This window comes from Carcharodon carcharias, chromosome 14 (assembly GCF_017639515.1).
Source record: "Carcharodon carcharias isolate sCarCar2 chromosome 14, sCarCar2.pri, whole genome shotgun sequence".
Lineage (NCBI taxonomy): Eukaryota > Metazoa > Chordata > Chondrichthyes > Lamniformes > Lamnidae > Carcharodon > Carcharodon carcharias.
In genome coordinates this window covers 143,956,612-143,979,599 of record NC_054480.1, presented here as the reverse complement: position 1 = coordinate 143,979,599, position 22,988 = coordinate 143,956,612, and the positions used below count along the sequence as shown (strand labels likewise).

Sequence of the window (22,988 nt, the reverse complement as noted above, 5' to 3'; positions counted from 1 at the left end):
CCCTGCCATTGCCCCAGCACAAATGATAAACAAAAACAAAAATACCTGGAAAAACTCAGCAGGTCTGACAGCAGTTCTGGTAAAGAGTCATACGGACTTGAAACGTTAACTGTATAATAACTGTATTCCTCTCCGCAGATGCTGTCAGACCTGCTGAGTTTTTCCACGTATCTGTTTTTGTTTTGGATTTCCAGCATCCACAGTTTTTTGCTTTTATACAAATGATAAACCTTTTGTCTTAATGCCCAGTGTGACCCTGAGCTATTGTATTTGCCAACTTAATTAGGGGAGCTCAAGATTTCACCATGTTTTTCAAACTAAAATATTAAATATGAAGGTAAACTTTGTCAAGTTTAAAGCTTATCTTAGGAAGTGTGAACTGACCTCTCTGTATTTACACTAAGTGTGAAGCATTACAATTTTATTTTAAATAGGGTGATAGCTCCGTCTCTGTGGATGGGAAATGCAGCGATTCTACCCTTCTTGGGAATCTACTTGATGAATTAAAGCAGACGTTGACAGAGAAGTGCTGAGCCGTTGTAAATCGCACTAGAACTGTATTATGTTTTCCCCTGAAAGCATGAGCTACTTAACACAAGGCATGTGAATTATTTATCTTCACAGTCATTTGCAGTTAGACATCCTAATCTCGTGTTCATGTTTTTTTTTGTTTTCTTTGGCCGCCACTCCACATACCGTTTCACCACAATCTCATAATGCAACCATGTGTATTATACTGGTTACTGAGACCAGCTGCCGTTCAAATATCCAGACTCTTAGAGTGTATTGAACTGGTTTGTGTATTTCAAATTGATACTGCATTCCTGAAGAATTGAACTGTAGTGATGCTGTGCAAGCAGCTGTGAACCCAAAGTAGTCTGCCACTGTCAGAGACTGAACATTTACTTTAAATTTGTCTTAATTAAATGTTTATTCCAAAAATAGTGGTGTTTTGTTTGATGGTCAAAACTGTCAATTTAGCATGTAGAGTTCTCTCATAGAATCCTGTGTGTTAATTCTAGGATTTTGAACAATGTGTTTAAAATTATTTACTATCAACATTCCCTCTTGGAGGTTAAAAAAAAATAATGACAAGCTGCTGTATCTTGTGTCGATAAATCAATAAAAATGTAAAACCTTCTGTTGACTTGCTCTCTTAAAAGAAACACCTTTTCCCCCATTTATTTTTCACCCTATTGCAGCAGGTGCTTCCTACCTCACCTCATTTGTCATACAATCAAGCAAATGTTTTTGAATTTTTTGCATAATTTCTTGGCGTCAACCAGCATACACACTGTCCATTGGATTCCAGGAGCACATCGCTTTTCTTCCCTTTCGTATGAAACAGTTAACGGAAGTTGGAAGACCACACAGGATTTATTTGACTGTCTACTTAGTGTAGAATACACACTCCCTTACTACAAATCTTGGATCGTTTTGTCACTGATAAATTTGCTGTGTGTCAGTCACTATGTGACCACTATGTGTGGTGTAAATTTCTGAAGTAACTCGACTCTTGCCATTGTATATTTTTTTTAAAAAAGCATAACTTCATAAATTCATGGGCAGCATCACCGATAGATTATTTGTATCAAGAGTTATCCCAGTACATAAGAATTATTTCAAATTCAACACTTGGAAAGAATGGAACAAAAGTTGGCCAAATTGGAAGCATTCAAAAAGGGAAAAGTGGAATAGAAAAATGCAGGGAACGGTAAGTAATTGAATTGGAAAAGATGAGTTAGAATTGGACACATTTTATATAGCATCTTGTACTGTAATAGCACACCACACACAAGCGCGCGCGCACACGCACAATTATTTTTGAAGCCCAGTAACTTATGTGGGCAACGAAAGCAATCATTCTGTGGCAGCAACATCTCATAAGTAGCTGTGAAATCAATGACCAGTTAAATCTTTTTAACATTTGCCTGGGATGCCAGGAGAAATCCATGAACCTCTTCAAATAGTGCCTTGAAATCCACTGAGGGATGCAGATGGCACCTGAGTTTAAAGTGTCCAGACAATGTAGCACTCCTTTAGAACTGAATTGGGAATGTCAACCCATGTTATGTGCTGAAGGCAGTGTTTTCTTTGTTCACGAGCAGTGTCAATAAGAGAGTGACTGACTGCAATGGTTTTTAAACTTTTCTGTGAGGCGTGCTATGCAAATATTGACACATTTCCAGAGGCCCCATATCCTGCATTTCAGAAGAGCCTGTCCTCCAACCAAAGGAGCAAATGCTTTAACGCGCCATAAGACATAGGAGCAGAAATTAGGCCAATTGGCCTATCGAGTCTGCGCCGCCATTCAATCATGGCTGATAAGTTTCTCAACCCCATTCTCCCGCCTTCTCCCTGTAACCTTTGATCCCCTTACCAATCAAGAACCTATCTATCTCAGTCTTAAATACACAACCTGGCCTCCACAGCCTTCTGTGGCAATGAATTCCATAGATTCACTACTCTCTGGCTAAAGAAGTTTCTCCTCATCTCTGTTCTAAAAGGTCTTCCCTTTACTCTGAGGCTGTGCCCTCGGGTCCTAGTCTCTCCTACTAATGGAAACATCTTCCCCACGTCCACTCTATCCAGGCCTTTCAGTATTCTGTAAATTTCAATCAGATCCCCCCTCATCCTTCTAAACTCCATCGAGTATAGACCCTGAGTCCTCAAACGTTCCTCATGTGTTAATCTTTTCGTTCCTGGGATCGTTCTCGTGAACCTTTTCTGGACCCTCTCCTGAGATACGGGGCCCAAAATTGCTCACAATATTCTGAATGTGGTCTGACCAGAGCCTTATAAAGCCTCAGCAGCACATCCCTGCTTTTATACTCCAGTCCTCTCGAAATAAATGCCAACATTGCATTTGCCTTCCTAACTACCGACTCAACCTGCAAGTTAACATTAAGAGAATCCTGGACTAGGACTCCCAAAGTCCCTTTGCACTCCAGATTTCTGAATTCTATATAGAAAATAGTCTATGCCTCTATTCTTCCTACCATAGTGCATGACCTCGCACTTCCCCACATTGTATTCCATCTGCCACTTTGCCCATTCTCCTAACCTGTCCAAATCCTTCTGCAGCCTCCCCGCCTCCTTAATGCTACCTGTCCCTCCATCTATCTTTGTATCATCTGCAAACTTAGCCAGAATGCCCTCAGTTCCTTCATCTAGATCATTAATGTATAAAGTGAAAAGTTGTGGTCCCAACACTGACCCCTGCGGAACTCCACTAGTCACCGGCCGCCATCCTGAGAAGGACCCCTTTATCCCCACTCTCTGCCTCCTGCCAGACAGCCAATCTTCTATCCATGCTAGTACCTTGCCTCTAACACCGTGGGCTCTTATCTTACTGAGCAGCCTCCTGTGCTGCACCTTGTCAAAGGCCTTCTGGAAGTCCAAGTAGATAACATCCATTGGCTGTCCTTTGTCTAACCTACTTGTTACCTCCTCAAAGAATTCTAACAGATTTGTCAGGCATGACCTCCCCTTGATAGAAGCAATGCACTAGTAAATAGAAAGCATAGAAATGCTATGACTTCAAGGAGCCACGAGGGTCTGGTGTTCCCATTTTAAAACATGATGGTACTCAATGAATAATATTAGAAAGACCAGAAATAAGATAGGATCAAATCTTTTGGGAAGTATCCAGCTTCAATTCTCTGTCTATGTGGAAACAGGAGTAAACAGTTCAGTCCAAGGTCACCACTGATTTGTACCTTGACTTCATTTACCTGCTTCTGATCAATTTACCTTGCTACTCTTGCCTTACCATAATCTCTAGAACCTTCTTGGAAAATTTCAATTGACCCAGCAGCATCCACAGCCTGTTTAAAATGTCTGTCAATTCTTTAGTCCTGCAATTGGATATCCTCTACTGGGCTAGGCTGTCAGAATGACAAAGGTTGTCGTATTGCAGACAATAATGGCTTCTTCGCAAATAACCCAGACATAGAAAATGAAAGAATTATGACTGCTGTCTGGAAAGCAGGCATTCACCTCCATTCTCAATCCAGTAGTCAGATTATTCTTCTTATCGTGTCCACGGACAGCCTATACATGGCCCAGGCAGAACTGAACACATTTTTGCACCTTGTTGAATTCGGCAAGATCTGCAACAGTGCAGGGTTCCTCTAGCGATAGGCATTGCAGGAGATGTTGTATAGTCTGTGGCTCAGTTCCACATTCACAAGTTGTCAGGCTGGTTGTATATCCCCAATTGCTTAGTGATACCTTTGAACGACCTACACCAGTCCTAAATCTGTTAAGGCACTTCCAGGTTAAGAACATAGAGTGCATAATGAAATGTTCTGCAATTTAGTTTTTATGAATTCAAGTCCTGAATAGATGAGGGTATGTCATCCTTTTACTACCCATTTTATTTCAAAAATTGTGCTTGGCCTTATCTCTGTAATTCTGCATACATTATGATAAAATTAGGCTAATGAATACACAAGTACACGTTAGTTAAAAGGCCAGTTGGAAAATTCAACAAGTTTTTACAGCAGAAGTAAATGTGAGTTTATTGTACCACATGACCTAATTCCCCATCAGTTAATAGGGAATCAAAGAATAAGTCCGGAAGTGATTTTCTACATTGCAACGGTGGCTACGCTTAAACCACTTAATTGGCTGTAAAGTGTTTTGGGATGCCCTAAGATCATAACATTATTTAAATAGAAGTCTTGACTCTTAATTTTACGATCTTTCTCACTACTAAACACATCTCCATCTTAAACATAGACACAATGAATGACGTCAGTGAGATTTTAACAGTTGATTTATTTTAATTCCAGCCTGCATAAGAGAATTTTACAAGAATTGCAATTTAAGAGCAATTTAAGGAATGATGACAACTAACCTCTTTCTGGAGGATGTTAGTCATTAAAATTTAAATTGAAAACCTGCTGTAGTTATGGAAAGATCATATTCCGTGTTACCAACTGATGATCCAATTATATTCTGTTTTATTGGTGTTTTTTAAGAAGACCACTTCCTGCTAATGAGCAGCAAAATATTGTTTCCTTCCACCCTCTGGTTTGAACGGAAAACAAGGCAATGCTTGTAAGGGCTGCTTTAGTGGATATAATATTTGCTTTAAAGAATTTATATTGAAAGCAGCACTTTGAACACAACTTGGGATGAATCGTCAATGCCCTTGGCACATAGCGGTGCTTCTTAGGGCATTTTTGTTAATTGCTTGGTGGTTGTCCACAGTACAAGGTAGGAATATTTATAAGTGTGTAAGTTATTGAATTTTTAACTCCAAGCAATATGAAAGATATTTTTATAAAGAGGTTATCAAAACTAGAATCATGAATATTTCTTGTATGGAAGGTCACCTAACCCTTCATCCCCATGCTTGTACAAGCTCCACGTTGTAACTTCGGCCCTTCTGGTCAGTGTTAAAATAATCTTTGCTAATACATGATCTTGTTTTGTGGCACTAAAACAACTATGTACAATTATTTTGTATGAATGATTAATGAAAACTAATTGATTAAGCTATCATATTTTGTGTTTTATTGGTTTACAGAAGATATTGCAACTGTTTCATTTTGTGGTTGTTTCCTCCTAAATATTATTAAAGACGAGTCTCAAAGTTTCTAACAAATGAACCTACATTATGAAAAGTTGAATCAAAGCTTATGCTCCACTGAAGTATCTAAAGTTGTAGAATCATAGAATATAAAACAGAAGAAGGCCATCTGGCCAATTATACCCATACGGATTCTCTCTAAGAGCTGTATAACCCGCTCCCTTTCCTGTTTCCAATGCCCTCCTAAAATTTTCTATTACATCAAGGTATTCACCTGCTTAATGTGAACTCTTATGCTTCTAAGGGCCTTTCTCTTTTCTAAAACCTAAGTTTATTTTTTTTTTGCCAGCCTCTCTCGTGGTGATTATCAAAACCTTAAATAAGTTTTGCCACCTACAGAACTTCTCAAACTGTGGGCCCTGACAGTAGTAATGAAGACTTGTGCTCCAGAACGCACCGTGCCCATAGCCAAGCTGTTCCAGTACAGCTACAACACCGGCATCTACCTGGCCAATTATCGCCCCATCAGCCTACTCTTGGCTATCAGTAAAGTAATGGAAGGGGTGATCAACTGCGCTATCAAGCAGCACTTGCTTAGCAATAACCTGCTCACTGGTGTCCAGTTTGGGTTCTGCCAGGACCACTCAGCTCCTGACCTCACTACAGCCTTGGTTCAAACATGGTCAAAAAAATCTGAAGTCCCGAGGTGAGGTGAGAGTGACTGCCCCTGACATCAAGGCTGTGTTCGACAGTGTGTGGCATCAAGGAGCCCTAGCAAAACTGGAGTCAATGAGAATCAGGGGAAAACTCTCTGCTGGTTGGAGTCAATGGGAATCGGGAGAACTCTCCACTGGTTGGAGTCGTACCTAGCACAAAGGAAGATGGTTGTGGTTGTTGGAGGTCAGTCATCTCGGCTCCAGGACATCACTGCAGGAGTTTCTCAGGGTAGTGTCCCAGGCCCAACCATCTTCAGCTGCTTCATCAATGACCTTACACCATAAGGTCAGAAATGGAGATGTTCACTGATGATTGCACAATGTTCAGCAACATTCCCAACCACTCAGATGCTGAAGCAGTCCATGTCCAAATGCAGCAAGATCTGGACAATATCCAGGCTTGGGCTGACAAGTAATATTTGCGCCACACAACTGCCAGGCAATGACCATCTCCAACAAGAGAGAATCTAACCATCGCCCCTTGATGTTCAATGGCATTACCATTACCTAAATCCCATTATCAATATCCTGGGGGTTATCATTGATCAGAAACTGAACTGGGCTAGCCATATAATGGCTACAAGAGCAGGTCGGAGGCTCAGAATTCTGTGACGTGTAACTCCACCTGACTCCCCAAAACCTGTCCACCATCTACAAGGCACAAGTCAGGAGTGTGATGGAATACTTCCCTCTTTCCTGGATGAGTGCAGCTCCTGCGATATTCAAGAAGCTTGACACCATGCAGGACAAAGCAGCCCACTTGATTGGCACCACATCCACAAATATTCACTGCCTCCACCATCGACACACAGTAGCAGCAGTGTGTACCATCTACAAGATGCACCGCAGGAATTCACCAAGGATCCTTAGAAAGCACTCTCAAAGATTTGTACTTCTGAATCCATAAATTTCTGCTTCTCTGCTTGTTTTAAATTTTTGCAGTATATTTCCTCTCATTCATCTTCCCGAAATACATCAATGCTCCCAATTTCTTTGGAGATCTATCTGTCCACTCTACCTCCCCACCACCCCCCCCCCCCCCGTATGTCTTTCTGAAGTTGTTTTATAGTTAAGTACACTTTTTTCTGATGTCTACAATTATTTTCATTGTGGTCCCATACTCGAACCCAGACCATATATTGATAGAGAACTGACCCAAAAGGGCACCACTATTTACATCTCTCCTCTAGTAATAAATCTTTCTTTTAAGCTTTTAATTGTCCAGTAGGTTAAAACCAAAACCATTGTGTTTCAGTAATAAAACAAAAACAGAATTACCTGGAAAAACTCAGCAGGTCTGGCAGCATCGGCAGAGAAGAAAAGAGTTGACATTTCGAGTCCTCATGACCTTTCGACAGAACTTGAGTTCGAGTCCAAGAAAGAGTTGAAATATAAGCTGGTTTAAGGTGTGTGTGTGTGTGTGTGTGTGTGTGGGGCGGGTGCGCAGCGGCGGAGAGAGAAAGAGATGCTGCCAGACCTGCTGAGTTTTTCCAGGTAATTCTCTTTTTGTTTTGGATTTCCAGCATCCGCAGTTTTTTTGTTTTTATCTCTGTGTTTCAGTAATAGTTTATTTTGAGAAGTAAAACAATACATGCAGGTATTTATGCAGTAATTAACAAAACAATGCAAAAAAAAAACCTGATCTGATTTAGGCAGTGGCCGTGAATATGAATGCCTATTGCTTCTTCCCGCCTGTGACTGTATTCTTCATCTGGTGAATGTCGCTATGCTAACAGAATCTCAAAACAAACAATTGTCCAATTGCAGACAATTCCTTGTTGTCCCATTTTATCTCTTTCAGCGTCAACACCATGTTTGTCTATTCCTACATCGATGACTAGCAGAACTTCAAAGATAACAATAGCTCTCTAAGAAACTTCTGTTTCAACATCGTTTCTCATATTCTAATGAGTATAATAAAAGTATATTCTAACAACTGAATACTAAACTGCAATCTATTAAAGCTTAACATTTATAGTAATAAAAGATCTAACAGTCTTAAAATTGTCCCTTGACCACTACTTTGTTTTCTATCTACCAGTCAATTTTCTATCCTTGCTGCACCAATATAAAAGCAAAATCCTCCGGATGCTGGAAATCCATCCTCTTTGCCTCATTCACTTTAATGCCACATAGTCATTTGGTGGTACAGAACTTGAGTATTGTTGAAAACAAACATTTTTGTCACAGCTCAGGGTAATTTGCAAGGAAATACCAATTATCAGGGGAAACAACATATTTAGACTATGTGGGAAAAGAGTGCTCGTTGGTTGGCAAGTAGACTCCGATTGGTAGAGGTGTTGCCATGGAGAATGCACCAGCTGATGGTGATTGCCAGTTAACTCTCATGCATTGTTTGAAATTTAAACCAGACAGCTTGACTCTAGTCAAAACATTGCTCTGGGGAATGAACCAGCAAACGGTTGTCACTTATTTTGTTTAGCTGAAACAGGCACAATGTTCTTTCCGTCTGCAAAGAACAGGGCCCTGTGTATTGATATATGTAGTTTCCAGTACACGTAAATGCACCACACTGCGTGCCCGACAACCAGTAAGGACTGACAATCTTTATTGGTTGTCAGTGTAACTCTTAGCACACTGAGGATTATTTAGCAAATATTGTCCAATCGTGGAATCACATCAAACGTAGGGCACTGTGTTTTGAGTGTTGCAAGGACAGCCTGTACCCTACCCATTGCAAACAGTGCCTGGGACATGCTATTTGATACGATCCACCAGTCATTTGGACATACAGCCTACATACCTAGCACCACACGGGCACTGAAATTCATGCACCACTCATTTGCGTGATAGGCAGAACATCTTTTTGGCTTGATGGCAGCATCCTGCTAATGGCAAATACCACTCGTTGTTTCTGCATAGTAGCAGCGTGAAACAACTAGCTTCACCTGTTGCTCAAATTTTTGAGATACCTTGCTATTCCAAGTAATCTGAGGTAGACTGGGCACTTTTCAGGGCTGAAAGTGATGGTCTTAAGTCTGTTCATGAGCTTGCGTGATTTACCGTATGAAATGATCTGACCAGGGTAGCCATTATCCCACTGGATGTCTTTGATGTGCCCGATTTCAGCATCAAGCTTGCATGGTGAGCAGACAGCTCAGGCCCTATTTACAAGGTTATCTATAAGGCCAATTTAAGATCGTCAGTCGGGCTCAGTGTGGCACAGGTACATGTGCCTAAAGCTACATATATTAATACACGGGGCCCTGTTCTTTGCAGATAGAACATGTACACACATTGCGCCTGTTTCACCTGAACAAAATAAGTGACAGCCATTGGCTGGTTCATTCCCCGGGGCAATGTCTTGACCAATCAGAGTCAAACTGCATGGTTTAAATTTCAAACAATGCTAGGCAATTAATTGTCTCACCATTAACTGGTGCATTCTCCATGGTAATGCTTCTACCAATCAGCATTCACTTCTCATGCAGTATAAACATGTTTCCTGAAGTTAGTATTTTCTTCCGAATTGTCCTGATGAGTGCAAAACGAAAAACTTTGACAAGAAATATCTTTTTCAGCAATACTTAATGCCACATGTAGTAATTTTGCCAAATTGCATTCTTTATCAACTCCACTTGAAAATCCATGCACACAGCATCCATTGTGTTTCCTTTATCAATTCGCACCATTAATATCTCAAAAGAGCTCAATGCTTGACATGTCCAATGAAAAAAATCTACCCAATAATATTGCAACTAATTAGCTCTCACCCAATAATTTATATTTCACAAAGCATCCAACAAATATGTAATCATTTTTATTAATGCTTTTTCTCCTCAATTTTAGGACACAATCAAAACCGGTGCCAATTAAAACTCTCCTATTCAAAAGCTACAGTCTATGTTGTAGAAGGCTCCGTGTTTTCTCTCTCATGCACCGCTAGCTACTGTGAGAACAATTCCTCTGTGCCAGAATTAAACTGGTGTAAGCAGACATCAGAAGGTTGTACATTGCTGTCTCAGCTGGATGAATTTGTCAATGGAGCCACATACGACTCACATTTTGGGCCCAGTACGATGACTTCTATTCTTTGGATTTCCCCTGCTCACATTAACCACCACGGAGTCTATCAGTGTCAGGGCCATCTCCCCAGCCTCAGCTCAGCCACTGTGATGGGCCACATGATAACAGTTTTGGTAGTGGGTAAGTATTGAAAATAAGGAATAATTTTAATAAAAGCAAACTACTGCAGATGCTAGAGATCCAAAATAAAAACGGAAAGTGCTGGAAAAACTCAGCAGGTCTGGCAGCATCTGTGGAGAGAGAAACAGAATTAATGGTTCAAGTCCAATATGACTCTTCTTCGGAATAATTTTAAGCTAATTTGCAAGTGTTTTAATACAACATAGTATTTCAAAATTACAAGACATGTTCAGGGCTAGAAATCTACCCCCTGAACAATTTCCTTCAAACGTTTGGTGATGACTGTTACAATTTTCAACCAAGAATATATAGTGCAATACAATCTTAGTTAATCACTTTCATATATGAAACAGTCAGGCATGCCTCCTGCACACATTAGCTATGTAACCACCACAACAGATGTGTCCATGTTTAGGAGCTTTTCTGGCAATGGAAGAGCCTATGTTTCTCCATTCAGCTGGTAGCAACTGAGTATGTGGCTTAATCTCCTGTACATTATTTTAGAAATGGCATTCAGGTGTCATGTGATGCATCTGTGAAGTGAATAGGACAGTTGTATTGCAAAACCTATAGCATGATTAATTAAGTTATAGATGAGCCACACCTAAATAAGAAAGCAAAAGTGGATGTTGGAAACCTGAAAGAACAGGCAAAACTGAAGAGGGAAGAAAGTTAACTTTCTATCTTTCATCAGAAGTTAGAGATGTAACAGTTTTTAAGCCAGTTCAGAGATAATAAAAGCAGGAGAGAAATGAAGGGGAAGGCCTGATGGGGTGGAAGGCAAGAGAGATTAAATTACCAAAAGGTATAATGGTGCAAGGCAAGAGGAGATGGTAATTGAACAAAGAAGCAAACGATAGGTTTACAGGAGGTGTCAATGGAAATAGCAGAATTGTTACTAACAGCTGCTGTCTGAAAAAATGTGAGCGGTGATTATGATATGAAATTGTTGAACACAATTTTGATCCTAGAAGGTTGTAAAGTGCCTATTTTGAAAGATGTTATGCTGTTTCTTGAGCTTCCATTGAGTATCATTGGAATAGTGTAGGAGGCCCAGGACAGAGGTCAGAGTAGAAGCAGCATGGAGAATTAAAACGACAAAGGACTGAAAGTTCTGGCAAACTGGATGGGGGTGTTTACTAAAACAGTCACGCAATCTGAGTTTGATCTCTCGAGCAGAGAATACAGCATAATACAGTGAAAGGATTACAAGCAACTCGTTTCCCCTGGAAGGAGTGTTTGGAATCTTGGACAATGGGAAGGAAAGAAGTGAAAGGCCAGGTGTTGCATCTCTTATATCAAGATGTTATGGAAAGAGAAGTGGGGTGTTGGGAGTGTTTGAAAAGTGGACAGTGTCGTACGGAGGGAAAGGTCCCTTCAGAATGCTGAAGGGGAAGGGTAATAACATGTTGGAGCGGACAAAAATGATGATGAATGATCTGTTAAATGTGGAGGTTGGTAGGTGGAAGTTAAGGATAAGTGGAACCTTATCATAGCTCTGGGAAAGGAGTGAGTGCAGAAGTACCAGAAATGAGATGGACACGATTGAGGGCCCTGTCAACCAGTGTGGAGGGGAACCCTCAGTTGAGGGGAAAGGAAGACAACCTGGTGTGCAAGATGGCATGGTCAGAACAGATGCAACAGAGATGAGACAGAGAAGTTGGTATTGTCCTTACAGGATGCAATCTGGGAGGAGGTGTAATCAAGGTAGTCATGGGACTCAGCGGGGCTGAGAGTAGATATTGTTGACCGCCTATCCCCAGATAAAAGAGATAGAAAAGTTGACAAAGAGAAGAGGCCATGTGAAGGAGAGGGAATAGGGTGGCCAACTAATTAAATGTATTCCTAAAGCTTTCATCACATGATTTACCCACACGCTCCAGCCATTCCTTGGCCAACACATCTATCCTTGTGACACAGTACCTTCCTAGGCCAATTGGAAAGCAAAAAGACTCATTATCAAATTGGGTGGTGCTTGACTATCAACCAAAACAGCCTTTTTTTCCTACTTTCATTCTTTTTATATCTGGTAATGACAATTGTTCATAAAAAATTACAAAAAAATACAACCTTGGCTCGATGATTTTTCTCCGGGGTTGCACACAGCAGTGTCCTGGAGATTAGTCTTCAATTCCTGGAGACTCCATGCCAATCCTGGAGGGTTGGCAATCCTAAGGGGGAGGGGTGAAAAATGAAAGCAAAGTTCATGAACTTTTCCAGTGTGCAGCAAAAGCACTAACTGATACTGGTCAACGTACTAGAAAAAGAGCAGCAGGAGCCAACCAGATAAGGCCTGGAACAAAGAATGCTTGACAAATCACAAAAATAGACAGTCATTTGGATTCCCTCGGCAAGCCATGTTATTTGAAGGAAGTGAGTGGAGGCAAAATGTAACAAGTTCAGCTAGATGAAGAGTGCTGGTGGATGGGCCTCCATCCTAGGGAGTAGGGGGTCTGCAGGTAATCCCAGTGGGAGACGAGGGGTAGAGGGATTGGAAGTAAATAGTGCAAAGGAGATGATTAAGGCCAAGAAACTGAAAGTTGTTATAGGGCTAACCCTGGTATCCTGAGTTGGTGTTTGTTAACTTCATCTGACCATGACTTCAAACACCACTGAAACACTGCCTGTTATCTTCTGTACCTCTCCACAACACTGTTGAGACCCTGATCAATGTATCTATCACCTTGAAGTTTGTCTGCCCCAGTGTTCTCCTTGCTAGTTTCCTAAACTCCAGAGGCCCAGGCTGATGTTTTGGGGACTTGGGTTCAAATCCCACCATGGCAGCTGGTGGAATTTAATTCATTTAATAAAAATAAAGCTGGTCTCAGTGATGGTGACCATGAAACTACCATCGATTGTTGTAAAAACCCATCTGGTTCAATGTGACTCCAGATCCATAGCAATGTGAGTGACTCTTAACTGTCCTCTGCAATGGCTGAGCAAGCCATTCAGTTCAAGGGCAAATAGGGTTGGGCAACAAATGCTGGCCTTGCCAGTGATGCCCACATCCCATGAAAGAATAAAGAAAAAACCCTGCACTAACTGCAACTTATCCAGATTACTGCCTCCCATATCCATTCAATAATGATTTCTAGCTTTCCCATCACTATCATTCTTGCAAAGTCTCATTGTCTTCGTGCCCTAGCACAATTCTCATTCTCATTTTCAAATACTTAATGGCTTTGCCCCACCCTATGCCTGTGACATCCTTTGGTTTAACATTCCTGCAAGTACCCTAAGATTCCTCAATATTAACATCAGGAACTGTTCTTTCAGCCATGCTCCCCCTGTCTATTGGAACTACTTCCCAGAACCCTCCACCTTGCTACTTTCATTCACCTTCTTGAACCATTCTCTTTGCCAGAGTTTCATTCCCATCCAGCTTCTATTCTCCCCTTTTCCTCCCTTTCATGACAAGTACTCCAAGACATTTTCTATGTAAGAGACACGACAGAAATATATTAAATTCAATAATTGAATATTGTTTCCAATGCTTAGCTAATGTGCATAACCTCATGTTATCAGACACAAATTATGCACCTTATTTAATCTTATGATCGCAAACAGTTTTATTTTTGAATCCTAAGAATTCAAGATGATTATTCCCAATTCCAAAATGAGAGGACAAAGAGGGGGTTTCCTAAGGCTTCAGTGCATTGTGAAATTCGATAAGAATTTGAATAACACACTGACAGTATTTTGGACAAAGGATAATGAAAACTGTAGCCAGCCAATGCCAACAAACAGAGGTGGTATCAGCAACCAAACAACGGCAACAGACAGACGTACTTTTACACTGACTCTATCCAACCTCCAAAATGAAGATGCTGGAGTTTACTACTGCTGTGCTGCTCCATATTTATCATCGCAAATCATTGCAATGCGTTCGATAAATGTGCAAGTCCATGGTAAGCTGCATTCATTTTACTCGCATTTTAAAAATACATACCTTCCACATATTAATATTATACTGATGCCAGCCATTCAGGTATCTGTGCTGTCAGTTATGATTTCAGTGTACAAGAAGCATCATGTCTTATCTAATTTCACATCTTATTTTGTTATGCTATCACCTCTATGTGACTGTCATTTAGAATATAGAAAAATGCTGCCTTCTCTGTGGGTACATTTTATATTGATTTTTTTTGTGTAGTTAATTTTATAGCATAGATTTGAATGATGGCGAAACAAATTTTATTACATGAAGAAAGTATAATAGCACCAGCTACAGAAACATAAGCATACGCAGTGTGAAATAATTGAATAGGATTAGAAGTTTATTTAGAAGCAGAGGCCCAGCTGGGAACAGCAGCTTGGTTTTACTGATTGACACCCAGAATGTCACCTACAGTTTAGGGGGAATGATGGCAAATCAAAAAATGGCACTCCAAATCACTGAGCAAAGTCACTTGACAATTGAGTGAAGCAGAGAAGCAAAATATTTGTGCTTGGAGCTGTGATGATTTGGAGATAGGCAACAAATGGGATACTTCCTGGAGCAGCGCTGGGCTGATTGATATTTATACTGTGCATATTACTTGGCTGAAGTGAGGGAGCAATATAAAGGAGGTAGAAATACACAATCTTGATATGATGCAAGGTTCAATAGTATTACTAAGATTTCTAAAAAGTTGACTAGGGAAGAGAATGGCGCCAATGGCAAAGAAATAGAGTTTGTGGGGAGGGCTGAAAACACTGGCTTCAGTCTTCTCAATGTTCAGTTGGAGGAAGTTGAGACTTATCCATGACTTAACATCAAACAGGTAGTCTGTCACTATGGAAGTGGTCATGGTCTCAAGAAAAGAGGAGAGATACAGCTGGATGTTATCAGCATGCTTATGGAACCTGTCACCAAAGAATAGCATGTAGATGAGGAAAAGGATGGGGGCCAAGAATGGATCCTTGAATGACTCCAAAGGTGACAGTTCAATTGTAGGAGGAGAAACCATTACTGCAGAAGTACTGTTTGCATTCAGATAAGTAAGAGTGGAACCATACAAGAGCTTCTCATAGTGCTGGACAATGGAGAAGAACAATGTATTCCACAGTGTCAACCCTTAAGGTGAGATTGGAGACAGCAAGGATAAATAATACACTATGGTCACCGCCATAGAGAATTAACAGCTTTGACCACGCAATTTTGGTCCTATCTGTAGGGTGGAAGTTAATTTGGAGGAATCCATTGTATTTTGGGACAGATGGACATGGAACTTGGAAGTAATAAACACAATCAAGGGTCTTACAGAGGAATTGGTGCTTAGCAATGGAGAAATGGTTGGAGAGTACAAATGAGTTAATATTTGTTTTTGTAGGGAGGAGTAAAAATGGTGCTTTTAAAAGGATAAGGATGGTGCTTAAGAAAAGGAAACCAATATTAACTAGGCATGGGTTTAAGGTAATATATAAGTAGTCAGAGATTGACTGAGGAGGGACTTAAGGAACAGAAGCGGGGTCTCAGTGGAAGATCTAAGTGTAGGAAAGGCACGGGGAAATGGATGAGTAATGCAGTGCAATGTGGAGTCAGGCCTGGGAGTTAGGGAAATGTCAGAAGCAGGAAAAAGAGGGTGGGAAAAAGTCACATTGGAAGATGCATAGTTGGTCTTGATGTTGGAAACAGAGGAACCCATGAGCTTTTCCTTTGATATTGGAGGTAAGGATCGAGTGGCAGAGCATGGAGATTTGAGGAGGGAGTTGATCTTATCGAAAGAAGCCTTGGATTGTCAATGCCCTCCAGGAAGATCCTAGAGTAGTTGGCAATTTTGACTGAGGAGAGCAAAGCACGTTGATGCTTAATGTGGTCAAGCCAGATGTGACTATGAATGATCAGACCAATTCTGTGCTGGACATGCTAAAGATTACAGTCCATTGACTTGAGGGAGCAAAGATGAGGATAGTTTGGTGGAATGTCAGAAATGGAGGTTATGGCTGGAATTTTACCAGCCCTTGTTAGATGGGCTGGGAGGAGGACGGGATAGTAAAATGCTGGTGGAAGGCATTGGGAGGGAATACTGACATATTCCTGCCATTTGAGGATATTCCCAGTGGTGATATTCCTATTGATGGCCATTTTACCAGTCTAGGATTTTATGGACATTAGAATGCCACCCTCGCCACTTGGTGAGTCTGCATTGGGGCAGCCTTACAGCGACTTCCCGGGGTGGGGTTGGGGGGGGAGGGGTGGCTTTCCTTTCTGGAGGATCCACGGCCCAAGGAGGGGATCCACAGCAGCCACGGCTGCCCCGAGGTTCTGACGCTGCCGTTGGAGAGTTCTAACCTCCAATCGCCGGGGCCTGCAGGCCTGGGCCTGGCTTAGAACCAAGACCCTCACTGGCCCTTCAACCATGGCAACGCTGTCTCCTTCTCCTTGCCACCAGCTCCAGCAGAGGTGTTGCCCAGGCTGTAGAGCTGCCAGAACTCTAATTGTGCTGGCAGTGCAGAGAGGTAGCCCATTCTGGCTACAACCCTACTAATTGGCCACCACCGGTGAAATAGTTCCGGTTGTCCCATCGCCCACCCGGGTGGACTCGGGTGGAATTGTTTCAAAAATCACATCATCTTTAAGAATCCTCTGTAGCAGGCATGTCCAGATCTATGTGCTAAAACAAGTCAGTGGCCCATGTCTGATTATACAACTTCTGTAAATTGTTGGGCTATGGAGGACTGTGGAGGTCCAGTCATTGAGTATGTTTAAAGTAGAGATTGACAGATTCCTAAATGCCAATGGCATAAAGGGACCTGGGGATAGTGTGAGAACAAGGCATTGAAGTGGATGATCAGCCATGATCATATTTAGCGGCGGAGCAGGCTGGATGGGCTGAATGGCCTACACCTGTGCCTATGTTCCTATGCCATTTCCATTTTTTCCACTTCAGCCTCGCTTAACTCCATTTCTGTTCCCCATGACCTTAGATCAGGTTTCACTCAGTTAGAGCTAGAGTTGCCAACTCTGCTCAGAAGTATTCCTGGAGGTTTCATCACATGACTCCCTGATGCCACCCACCCCCACCCCCACCCCCACCCCCACCCCCATGCTTCGACTATTGGTTGCCTGGCATGTATCATCTTCCCACGCCAATTCAGAAATAAGCAGGCTCACTGCCCACAAATCTCAGGCAAATAGCCTTTTTTTCCTACATCTCCAGGATGTTTGTAATTAAAGGGCCAATGACACTTTTTTTTAATGCTCCATTCCTTGGGCTGCTCTCTGCAGTGTCTCGAGATTAATCTTCAGTTCCTGGAGACCTCAGGTGAATCCTGGAGGGTTGGCAACCCTAACCTCAGGCCCAGCGTGGTAAGAGGCTGCAACTCCCCTCCCATTCCACAGAGTCAGTGGGCATGACAAAGGGAAAATCTATTTGTTTGTGCCTTCAAATACATGGAGATAAAAATGACACTGGACGTTTATACCAAGACTTGCATGAAATTGTAAACCATGCTAATCCTCAAGGTTTGAAATATTTTTATAGGTTATTTTCAGCTTAACATCATGACTATTTTTTAAATTTTTTCAGCATTCAACAGTGTCCTGTTGAGCTTTATTCTGCTCATTATCTGCAAAGCTGTTACCTTGGTGATTCTTATGGCGGTTGGCCAAACTTGGGCTTGTAAACAGAAATGGTAAGAGCAATACCGCATGTGGTATTTCTTAGGGGGTTCACAACTGTCAAAGGGACTGAGCCTGTAATTGTTCTATTTACAAGAAAAAGCACTCAGACTTTTATAGCACCTTTCGAAACCACAGGATGTCCAAAAGCACTTCATAACTAGTTTTTAAACTGTGGCCATTGTTGGAAGTTAAGCAAACACAGCTGGCAATTTGCACACAGCAAGAACTGACAAACAGCGATTAAATAAACGATTAAATACTCTGGTGATGACTGAGAACTAAATGTTGGACCAGGACAACTACCCTGCTCTTCCACCAAATGGTGCTTCAGAATTTTTATATCTGCCTGACCTTGGTTCTACTTCTCATCCAGAAAGCAGAACCTCTGACAGTGCAGCACCCTTGAGCTAGAGTGTCAATATACGTGTTCAAATTTCTGAAATGGGGTTTGAACTCACAAGCTACTGATGCTGAGGCAAGTGAGCATCCACGAATCCAAGGCTGACAATGTTGCAACCTGAGAGGAAGCTGTTTTATGTGTAAGTTATGGTGGTCTATTTCTCAAATGGATTTCAATCTCTTTTCTAAAATTTCAAATGGTTGTTCAAAGAAATTTTGTCCAATTTAAATCTGATCCACAACCATGTCAACTTGACGTTTATAAAGTGTCAAAGCATCACTGCCTTGGCAATTTATTAATTCCTTGATGAGATGACTTGTTTGTGGGGTAAAAAAAGGTATTATTCACATACCCTGGCATTTAATTAAAAGCTTTTGAAAAATTCTATCCTGTTTTCAAAACAGAGAGCTAAGGATTCAAGAGAACTTATATCAATGCACTTGCAGTAGTTTTTACTGAAGTTCATCAGTAAGAAAATTGATCATTTGTAGAGGTTGTACTATACATGTACAAAGTAATGGTTATTTGAAAATGCTGTTACTGAGTACATGGATAATTCAATTTTCAACCTGTCTCATACAAACATGTTACCATGAGGTACACTGTGCCAGATTTTTGCACCTGCTTGTCCTGCCCTGTTTTGCAGTGACATATACAAGGCATTTAATTTTATCTTGAAAGCTTCATTGCCTTTATTTGCTGCTGAACTGGGACTCAACTCTCAGCTATGGGCAAACTGAAGATGGGAAATGAGTTCATTCGGATCTTATCTGCGCCCAATGACCCAAATCTGGCAATTATGTATAGCAGAAAAAGAAGAGACAGGTGCATTCCTATTGAGGCAGCTATGGAACATAATTATACATTTTTAACAGCAGCCATCACTTTTTAAAAATCTGAAATGAACAAGATTCTTAGGCAGTGAACTTGCTCTGATTTCTTCCATTCTGTAGAATCCTGTGTGAGGAAGTAATAATACAATTGGCCTCAAGCAGATTACAACATTAAATTGTGGACAGCCTTAATACCAGTGCATACCCGATGCATGAGCACACAGATGGCTTCATGACTTCTTTAAAACAAGTTTTGTAATCAAGCTTTGATATATAGAAGTGTTATTGTGCACATCATGCTCATGAATCCATTTTAATTTTTAAAAACATTGTTAGCAATCAATATATTTTTGTAATAACCTGATGTTTCAAAAATCTTACAATTAAATGGAGAAAGGGAATGAAATATATTCATTTGTTTCAGACAATGGTAGAAATCTGAATATGCAACACTGGAGAAGAAAATGAATGAAAACCTTGTCAAATAGAAATGCTGCAACACTTGGACTTTTGGATCGTGTATATGCTGCTTCACACATTCACTTTTATGCTTGTGTTTTATGTCCTGTGATCTGCTGTAAATCACTTTCCAGCCATTACTGGAATATTCTTAATAGGTCACAAGATCACACGATAAACACAGATGAAGGAGGCCATACCTCTCCCACTTCAATGGAAAGGAAAATCTGTCTGGGTGCAAAACATGCTGCCCATTTGCTGCTACCTATTTTCCACCACCCCCATAAATTACAATGACCATTAAACCTCAAAAATATAAATGTGTGCGTCCCGATTAGTTTTGCAGGCAAAATAATGTATCAAGTATAAGGAGAATGTCACTCTAATTATTAAACAATCTGCCTTTGCAGTGAATAATAACACAATATATACACAAAGTTATATATTTTCTTCCTTTCCCAGACCACTGCCGTTTGTTCCCATGCCGCATGTCATGACAACAGTCCTGAGATGATTTCCCACTTTGGGAGGGGCCGATGACTACTAGGACCCCCTTGTCAGCAGTGAAGCTGTGTTCAGCCATAGCTCAGTTGGTAGCACTCGCTGCTGAGTCAAAAGGCTTTGCGCTCAAGCCCCACTTGTGACTTAAACGTGCTATCTAGGCTGCCACTCCATGCAGTACTGATTGAGAGAGTGCTACAAGATTGGAGGTACCATCTTTTGGATGTGGCTGTGGCATTTAGCCGAGGCCCCATTTGCCCACTCATGTGGACTTAAAAGATCCCAACGCATTATTCGAAGAAGGGCACGGAGGTTCTCCCCTGTGCCCTGTCCAATATTTATCTCTCAAACAACGTAACTTAAAATCAGACTCTCTAGTCATGATCACATTGCTGTTTGTGGGACCTTGTTGAGTGCAAATTGGCTGCCATAGCTTCTACATTGCAACATTGACTGCACTTCAAAAGGGCTTTACTGGCTGAAATGCACTTCAGGATGTCCTAAGGGCATGGGAAGCACCATAAAAATGCAAGCCTTTCTTTCATTCAGCAGCATTCAGATTTAAGCCTGTACCCCACCCTGTTATAGCTTTGTACATGGGTACTGTGACATACAATACTGCTTAACATTCTTTTTTGCTTTTATTCCTATTTTAAGGTTGATGTGTATGCTGATTAAATAAGGCCATGTCAATAATAATGAAACATTCTGGAAGTTTGCAAACCCACTGCATTATGGTACAGCAAAGTAAATGCGATGTTAAATTCAACGTTACTGGATCTTTCATGATTCTGAAGAGTGAAATTGAATCTATGTTTCTCTGTTAATATTGAATTCCTGGAACTAATGCCTATTTAGAACAAGCTTGTTTATGTCTAGTGCTTATTAATGCAGCTATTATCTGCCAGTGGTCGCTACATACAAAAGACAAGTTCAAATAAATCTGAGGCTTGCAGCAAAGGTGGTCATCCTTTTGTTTTGTATTTGTCCATGGGCATTTATTACCCATCCCTGATTGCCCTCATAAAGGTAATGGTCAGCCACTGCCTTGAACTGTTTGCAGTCCATGCTGTGTAGTGCTGTTAGGTAGGGAGTCCTAGGATTTTGACCCAATGACAATGGAAGAAAGTCAAAGTATTTCCAAGTCAGGATAGTGTTTAACTTGAAGGGAAACTTACAAGTAGTGTTATTTCCATGCATCTGCTGACCTTTTCCTTCTAGATTCCAGCAGTTGCAGGTTTGGGACCTGCTGGTCAAAGAAACCTTGGCAAGTTGCTGGAGTACATCTTGCAGATGGGACACACAGCTGCTTCTGTGCGCCGATGAAGGAAGGTGTAAATGTTTAAAATAGTGGATGGGGTGCCAGTCAAGAGGGTTGCTTTGTTCTGGATGTTATCGAGCTTCTTGAGCGTTCGAGTTGCACGTATCCAGGCAAGCAGAAAGAAATACATCACACTCTTGTCATGTAGATGGTGAAAAGACTTTGGGGAGGTGAGTTGCTCACTGCTCTTGTAGCCCCAATATTTATATGGCCGGTTCAATTAAATATCAGTAATGTCTTGGAATGTCAAAGTGAGGTGGGGTTGGACAGTATTTAGTTGGGGATGGTCATTGCTTGACCCTTGAGTGGTGCAAATCTTACTTTCATTCATCACCCCAAGCCCAGGTACAGCTGGATGCGGGTACAGACTTGCTTCTGTGTCTGAGAAGTTGTGAATGGAACAGGAAATTATACAATCATCAGTGAACATCCCCGCTTCTGACCTTATGACACAGGGAAGGTCATTGATGAAGGAAGTGAAGGTGGTTGGGCCTAGGACACTACCCAGAGGAACTCCTGCGGTGATTGGTCTCCAACAACCACAACCATTTTTTTATGCTAGGCATGCCTCCAGCCAGTGGAGAACTTTCCACCTTCGATTTTATTTAAATGCATTGATGCCATGCTCAGTCAATTGTTGCCTTGATGTCAAGGGTAGTCATTCTCACCTTAATTCTGGACTTCAGCTCTTTTGTCCATGTCTGGTCCAAGGCTGTAGTGAGGTCTGGAGCTGAGAGGTTCTGGTGGAACCAAAAGTGAGTATGTGACCAGGTTACAGCTGAGTATGTGCCCCTTGATAGCACTGTCAATGATGCCCTTCTTACATGCACAAGGCCAATTAAAATAATCTAACCACAGAATAACATGCTGCTTAGATTTGGCAGATGGAATTTCAGGCATCCAGGTAACAGTAGGGAAAAGGAAGATTGGTGGTAAGGTTTTTGCCTAATTGGTAAGCGCATTACCAAAATACTAGCATCGCAGCACTGGATTCCCAGCAAGGAATTGTGATTGTAAGGTATGACCCTGGACGTTTTTTCCCATTTCAACCATGGTGATATGAACTGATAATGGAACAGACTACAACAGCCTTTGCTGACACACAGCATCCTTCAGCCTTTGTGGGTCACACATCTAAGTCAGGAAAAATAATTCAATTTTCAAGCCACTGTAATGCAATTATTATTATGATGGCCAAACCTGCAATGTGAGCCAAACTGGTATTTAGCCTTAAGATAAAATCAAAATACTGCAGATGCTGGAAATCTGAAACAAAAACAGAAAATGCTAGAAAAACTCAACAGGTCTAACAGCATCTGTGGAGAGAAAACCAGAGTTGGCTCACTGCAAAAACATGTTACATCGTGCAATGTCTCAAAGAATATACATGTTTTTATTTGTTCACGGGATCTGAGCTTCACTGGCAAGGCCATTTATTGCCCATCC

At 41.2% G+C, this 22,988-nt stretch overlaps 2 protein-coding genes across 5 annotated transcripts in view; both read left to right on the top strand.

The window, feature by feature from the left end:
* ap3d1 (adaptor related protein complex 3 subunit delta 1) overlaps positions 1–1,140 on the top strand; it is a 96,599-nt gene extending 95,459 nt beyond the window's left edge. For all 4 annotated transcript variants that reach the window (XM_041204684.1, XM_041204683.1, XM_041204685.1 and 1 more), the window contains one exon: positions 435–1,140. In XM_041204684.1, the coding sequence (XP_041060618.1) occupies positions 435–533 (99 nt within the window). In that variant the 3' untranslated portion in view covers positions 534–1,140. The remainder of the gene's footprint in view (positions 1–434) is intronic.
* A 3,778-nt stretch (positions 1,141–4,918) lies between these two features.
* Positions 4,919–21,079, top strand: LOC121287328. The gene is made up of 5 exons (XM_041205108.1): positions 4,919–5,223; positions 10,066–10,422; positions 14,010–14,330; positions 17,934–18,039; positions 19,686–21,079. Coding segments are annotated over exons 1-5 (867 nt in total). The 5' UTR covers positions 4,919–5,141; the 3' UTR covers positions 19,687–21,079.
* Positions 21,080–22,988: the final 1,909 nt, after the last annotated feature.